Source organism: Entelurus aequoreus, linkage group LG08 (genome assembly GCF_033978785.1).
Source record: "Entelurus aequoreus isolate RoL-2023_Sb linkage group LG08, RoL_Eaeq_v1.1, whole genome shotgun sequence".
In the NCBI taxonomy this organism is placed as follows: Eukaryota; Metazoa; Chordata; class Actinopteri; order Syngnathiformes; family Syngnathidae; genus Entelurus; species Entelurus aequoreus.
The window spans coordinates 27,599,465-27,606,681 of NC_084738.1; the positions used below are offsets into that span (position 1 = coordinate 27,599,465).

Below are 7,217 nucleotides of genomic sequence, written 5' to 3' on the forward strand. Positions count from 1 at the left end.
TTAACTGATGGACTCAGACAAGCAGTTCAATAGAACAAAAAAAGTAAAAAGTCAAGTAAGTCACAAATTCGAAGGCACGAAATGGCAATTATAGACAATGAAAAAGCAAATCCCAAATGAGACAAATTATAGAGAATAAACAAAGACTCAATTAGAAACTATGAGCCAAAGTTTAACATAAGGAACAATGAAACAAAGCTGAACTTATAAGCTCGTGTGCAGAGGATTGTGTCTCTTAAGTGAGCAGAATAAGGAGTGCAATCAATTAAGTGTGTCTGTCTTCATGGTCATGCAGAATATATGCTGATTATCAGAATGCCCACAATACCGTGTGGAGGAGATGCAAATATAAACATTTAGCATTCACAATGTGATTTATCAAGATTAAAACTGTTCCGTAGCCGCTTTTTTGCATGGGTTTTGTTTGGCCTAAAATCTGGGTGCAAACTAGCACATTTATGCACAAATGGCTGTGAAAAAGGAGACTGCGCTGTAAAGACAGACAATCGATAGAGAGAATATTTTGTCTGTGTTTTTGTGTCGGCTGCCACTTTGTTTAGCTACCATCTTAACGTTATTGGCCGAGGTTTGACTCATTTTGCTTCAGTATGGTGCAGACTATCAGTGATACGCTCCCATTGTCAATAAAGTTGCCGACACACTCGGTCATGTTTTTGATGATGTATTTTTTTAATCATCCACTTCTTCACAGCACTACCCTTTAAACCCACTTTCTTCCTACCCGTGTTTGGAAAACAAACATATGTTGATATCTAGCAATATGCTAATGCTAGCAAGTAAGACCAGATGTTGTGGTCGGATCTTACAGTTTGCAACTGAAATGTTTGTTTGCTACTTAAAGCATAACAACCACAGCTCTTATCTCAAGAAACTCTTAAGTTGAGGTACCACTCAAAGCACAGGTGTCAAACTCAAGGCCCAGGGGCCAGATCTGGTCCGCCACATCATTTTATGTGGGCCGCGAACGCCTGGAAATGGTATGTCTCAATAAATTACCTTATCTCCTCTTACTAATAGTATTCCTTCTTTCCATTTTGACAGACACAAATATGTGTATTACATGAAATTATATATACCTTTTAAACTCTAATATTATCCAATATTCCAACAAATATTATATTATTATATTTTCAAAACATTTTTTTTCAAATTAAAAATAGATTCTCAAATATCTGCTTGACTTATGATTTCAGAGCAAGTTATCCATTAAATTGTACGCTGTAAAAATAATTTTACTGTAAAATGTACTGTGATTTTACAGCATATTACTCTTAATTGAAAAAAAACCCTAGGAAAGTTTTTACGGTAAAATTCTGTCAACTGAGCTGACAGTTTTCTTACTGTAAAATCTATGGTTGTTTTTACGGTGTATTACTGTAAATGGAAAAACGATACCAGTTGCCGAAATTAAACACATTTTACTGTAAAATGTATACTTTTTTTGACAACATATTAACGTGGTACTGTTCTTCCATTTCCAGTAATATGATGTTAAAAAAACCTATACATTTTACAGTAAAATTCTGACTTTTTCCCATTTACCGTAATATGTTGTAAAAACAGTGTATATTTTACAGTTCAATTCTGGTAACTTCATTGCCAGTTTTTTACTGTATAATCTGCAGGGTTTTTTTTATAATAGTCTACGTAAAAAAAAAAAAGTATATAAAATAATCAAAAGTAGAGGCAAATTAAAGTTAAAGTCCCAACAATAGTCAAACACACACTAGGTGTGGTGAAATTATCCTCTGCGTTTGACCCATCCCCTTGTTCACACCCTGGGAGGAGAGGGGAGCAGTGAGCAGCAGCGGTGGCCAAGCTCGGGAATCATTTGGTGATTTAACCCTGAATTCCAACCATTGATGCTGAGTGCCAAGCAGGGAGGCAATGGGTCCCATTTTTATAGTCTTTGGTATGACTCGGCCAGGGTTTGAACTCACAACCTTCCAGCCCCAGGGCGGACACTCTAACCACAAGGCCACTGAGCAGCATATATTAAAAGCTGTTATATGGAGCCCTCTGAGGGCAGCCATAATTGTGATGAGCCAATTAGACAATTAGCTGAGAGACAGCTCTCATCTCAAAACACTCTTAAGTTGAGGTACCAAAATGAGGTGCCGGTTTAAAAATGGCCCCTTTTAACACGCCTGTCCTATGTTAAATCACAACCAGTTCTCTGATGTATTTCTCTTCAACTTCAGGGTCGATGCATCAACTTCACAAGAGTGAAAGAAGGCTCCAATCCAGCCAAGTCGGCGCCTCGCTCCCCAATCCACACGCCCTCACCACCTGTGCCTGACTACCACCGCGCCGAGTCCCCTACAATGTCCAGCCCTCCCGCCAAAGCCCCCCCTGTGGCCAATCTACCACCAGGACCGCCTCCGTCCCGCACACCCCCCGGGCTTCCCTGTCCACCGCCGTCGCGTCCACCACCCAGCCTGCGACCATGAATGAGCCAGGTAATAAGCCCGCCCCCATTCGCCGACTGACCACTCTGTTGACCCTCGGTCTGACGTCAGTCCTCCAGACGCAGGTTCTTCTGCCATTCCCTGAAGATCATCATCACCTGATCAATTACGGCTTATTTTGCTCTCTCTCGTACGGCTGTCAAGATGAAAGATTCTTAACATAATCAGTGAGGCCTTCAATGACTTTGTATGCTTGCAGTTTCTATGCAACTAACACCAGGAGTGTTACACCTTCAACACTATGCACTCATTTGAGAGTCACATGTTAAGTTTTGTTTGCGTTCTTTCCTGAGAACTTAAAGACCATGTTTTCTATTTAAAAAAATAATGACATAACACCCCGTTGACAGAAATGATCCAAAAACACACAAACACTATGAAACACATGCAATGAGGAAATGCTGCAATCACGAAAAAAACAGCAAAAAAATGTTTAAATTGCACTCAAGCCCTCAAAAACAGCTGCAAATGAGAATTGCTGAAAGTTCAAAGAACAACATGAAGGTTAACTAGTTGTTTTCAGGTTTGTGTTTGTTGTGCATGTTTCCCGTTGTTTTGTGGCGTTTCTTTATTTTTGGATCAGTTTTCCCTCCGTTGGCCACCCTAGAAATAAACTTCAGAATTACGTTGGGGTTTTTTTCGGACCATAAGGCGCACCAGATTATAATGGCCCACTGCCGTTAAGCGGGTCTACTGAGGTCTATTTTCATACAAAAGGCACATTAAAGGGGTCATATTATGATTTTTTTTCCTCTACGTTTAAAAGACTTCCTTGTGGTCTACATAACATGTAATTAAAGTTAAAGTACCAATGATAGTCACACACACACTAGGTGTGGCGAAATTATTCTCTGCATTTGACCCATCACCCTTGATCACCCCCTGGGAGGTGAGGGGAGCAGTGGGCGGCAGCGGTGGCCGCGCCCGGGAATCATTTTTGGTGATTTAACCCCCAATTCCAACCCTTGATGCTGAGTGGTTCTTTGGTCAAAATGTTAACTAGCAGACCATCTTCAAGTCGTTTTCTGGCCGTCTCTTCAGGATGCACCGTTTTGTGGGCGGTCTTATTTACAGTACGTGGCTCTACTTTGACAGCGTCTTCTCCCCGTCATCTTTCATAGCAAGTCTATTGACGAATACAAGTTAGAACTGTACCCTATTTTAAAGTAGAAATGGCAACATCAAGGATGAATGCCCCACAACAACAACATAGAGAAAAAGAAGGAGCTTAATGACAACACGCGGACTACAATGGCGGACGCGCGCACATTTTCGGGACTTATGCAGTTCCCAAATACACATCAGCCGGTACCAATAGGTAAGAAAAGTTGGTTTTGCATTTTGTTGCAAAACAAAACACCAGATAATATATCCTAATAGGTGCCATTTTGGATTCCTTATACACACCATAATAATACCCGTATGTTGAAGCACAGTATGTCTGACTACAGTAGCCGTAATGCTCCAACAATCCATCAAGGGGTGCGGCTTTGTAGCTTACCAAAGTCATACTAAAACATATTGACAGATTTTTGAGCGCCGTGTGCTGCTTGCTTACGGGTACTTGCTAGCGTCATTTATTTAACAGTACACACACTTTTTGTGTGACTGCCATCCACTGATCACACTAATTACACCATTTATTAAATAAAATTGCTTCGAGGGTCGGTAAGCACAACCAGAATTAATCCGTACATTAGGCGCACCGGGTTATAAGGCAAACTGTCCATTTTTGAGAAAATGAAAGGATTTTAAGTGCGCCTTATAGTCCGAAAAATACGCTAGAACGATGACTTTTTATTTTTTACACCTTTTTTGTGTATGTCTAGTCTGATACAAAGTGAACGAGGTGATGCAGGGGAACCTAAACAGGATGATTGTTGCAGGACAGCAAAAGCCTCTACAGACCAAAGTCAACACAAGCAATACGATTTTTGGATTTGTTTGATCAACTACTGAGTTATGCCTTTGCCATCGAAAATTCAAGTAAAAAGTAATTAGAACCTGAGCAGTTTTTGCAGGATTGATTGGATCGTTTGCTCACAAATGTTGGTGCTAATTTTGCTAACATGCTAAATCAGCACATTTGTTCTTCAGGAAAAGTATTAGTTTAAAGCAACATGGTTTTGCAACATGCAATAACAGGGAAGTGTACAGAAGTTGTTTTTTTAGGATGGTTTGGGTTTTGTTCTTGTTTTTACATTCTTTTTTCCTGATGCATTTTTTTAATGGTTAATTAGAGGCTTTGGATTTCGTAATTTGATTTAGAGCACAGCAGGATGTCTTTAGTTATGTATCTGCGCACATAATAGACGGCTGGATGTTTTTTGTTAGCATGCATGGAATGGAAAAGTCATGACTTCAAAGCTGCCATAAATCAGGTTATATCTCCTCATGTTTTATTTGTTTGTTTGTTTTTCTAATATTTTGACACAATTCTGATATTTTATACGTTTAAATGTTATGTCTACAGTTGTATCCTCAGCGGTCACATTGCAACTGCAGGGCAGTTCACAGAGCATCTAATTTATTACAGCCTTGCCAAGAGAAATAGAGGCGAGTACTTGAATATCGACAAGCACCGACATAGACACTGTGCGCAGTCTAGAAACAGCTTGACACTCAAACAAGGCCTACCAGTTTTTTATCACCTCAGTGCATTGTTTATCTTTCTGCATTTGATGATGTTTGAATAAAATATGAACTTACTGGACACAACATTAGGTACACCTGCATCAGCATTGCAAGAAGTAAATCAAATATTATTATATCATTCTAAAAAGAGTGAACCATTTCACTGGATATGATTACCGTATTTACCAGAATATATGGTGCTTTTTTTTCCCGAGAAGAAGAGGTCATCTTATATTTAAAGTCCGGAGATATTTATGTGCACACCAGCAGGTGGCGTCAATTGACCTGCAACACACAGACCTGTTCCGAAAAAAAGTTGCAAAGTTCAATCTACCGGTTGTTTATTCGCTGATATTGAAAATTGATTACCTATATATTTTTAATGTCAAATTTGTCTTAAAAAATATTTTTCTAAAAGAAAGTACCCCCTCCTTCCACCCGAGTGCAGCTGGAATAGGCTCCGGCACCCAGAGAGGGACAAGCAGTAGAAAATGAATGGAGAGATGGATGGATGGATATGATATTATTGAAAGTGGCTTGTTTTATTGGGCGCAGGACAGGCCTGTGCAAAAATCCAAATTGAATTTGCAATACCACAAAAAGTAGAATTGCAAGTAAAATTCCAATTGAAGGAAGTATAATTTCAATTCTAGACAATTTGTATTAATTATTATTTGTATTTTTTTAATGTATTATTTATTTATCATTTGAACACAATTATAACTGTACACATACATTTCATATTTACATTTTCATATAGACATATTTTATTTACAAATAGTTTTACTGACTGCATCTTCTATAAAACATATTACTTAGTTTTACTTAGTTGAATGTAATATAGCTTTCAAATGATGAAAAATGGTGGATAAATACTTCCATTCCCAGAGTATTAAAAATGAAGGGAATGTTTTAGTAATTTCAGTGTTGTAAAGTATTTTTTGTAGTTAAGCCAAAACTTTTGTTGAACGTGACAAATTCTTCCTATTACTTGGCTATATGGAATTTCTTTGAATTGCAATTAATTTAATTCCACTTCCTGTAATCCCAATGGAACATCCTGTGGGGCGGAGCCTATTCAATTCAAATTGTTCAAATTCATTGAATTGTAAAGCCAAATTTAGAATTTTGCACACGCGTTGGATGCTTAGTCATTTGTATGCCATGAGGGTCTGTAGAAGTGCCTAATGAAGTGTCCTGAATGTATATTGAAGGGGTTTTTTAAAAAGTTGGTACAGTATTCCTTTAATACTCATCGCCTTACATTTCGTTCTTGTTTTGTTTTTGTCTTGCATTCAGTTATTCAACATGTACCAATGGTGTTCCAATATACATTCCAAACAATTACCAATGTTGCCATAAAAGACAGTATTTGGATGACAATGCATTTATACGTCACTGTGTCTGTCTATCAAGTATGCAACTATTTTTCAGCAACAATTGTTCTTTTGCTGCCAGAAGGAAGGAAGGAGTTGTCATCTTTTTCACGTCATACAATATACTGTATATCTTTTTGAATGCACTTGGTAGCACTATTTTTGTCACATTATGTTGTGAAGATGCCATTATTACATACCCCCAAGACTCATATACTGTATGGTCTTGGCCTCAAGAAAATGAACAGCCATTATTGCAGTGGTTGAAATGTAAGTACATGATATTGTATGCATAAACAGCAGATATACATGTTTGTTTTTTTACTGGTCTGATCTTTTGAACCGTATCAATAAAGGTTGACTTCCAAGCTTCTATCGAAATGTTTCTCTATAATATTTTAAATTGTGACAGAAGTCTATGACATGTTTTACTTGGAGTGGGGTTAAAATATGACATAATAAATGAATGGATGATGTAATGAATGCTAATCAAAGTAGTTTTCACAGAGGGCCACATCGCATTTATGTTTGGCCCCAGAGGGCCGCTTCTAACAGTGAATACTATTACACATTTTTTTTAATGCATTTTATTAGTAGATTTTTTTTTAACTAAAATGTAAAAAAAATATGGTAAGTTGCAATAATTTCACCTCAAAATGTAGTGTATATTACTGTAAATAGAAAAACAGTACTGCTGTTTTTATGGTAAAAAAAAAAA

The 7,217-nt window shown here is 37.7% G+C and overlaps 1 protein-coding gene across 1 annotated transcript in view; it reads left to right on the plus strand.

Annotated features, from left to right (window-relative positions):
• Nucleotides 1–4,659, plus strand: part of antxr1c (ANTXR cell adhesion molecule 1c) — a 71,233-nt gene extending 66,574 nt beyond the window's left edge. Inside the window, exon 18 of the mRNA XM_062054949.1 lies at nt 2,223–4,659. Coding sequence (XP_061910933.1) covers nt 2,223–2,471 — 249 coding nt within the window. The 3' untranslated portion in view covers nt 2,472–4,659. The remainder of the gene's footprint in view (nt 1–2,222) is intronic.
• Nucleotides 4,660–7,217: the final 2,558 nt, after the last annotated feature.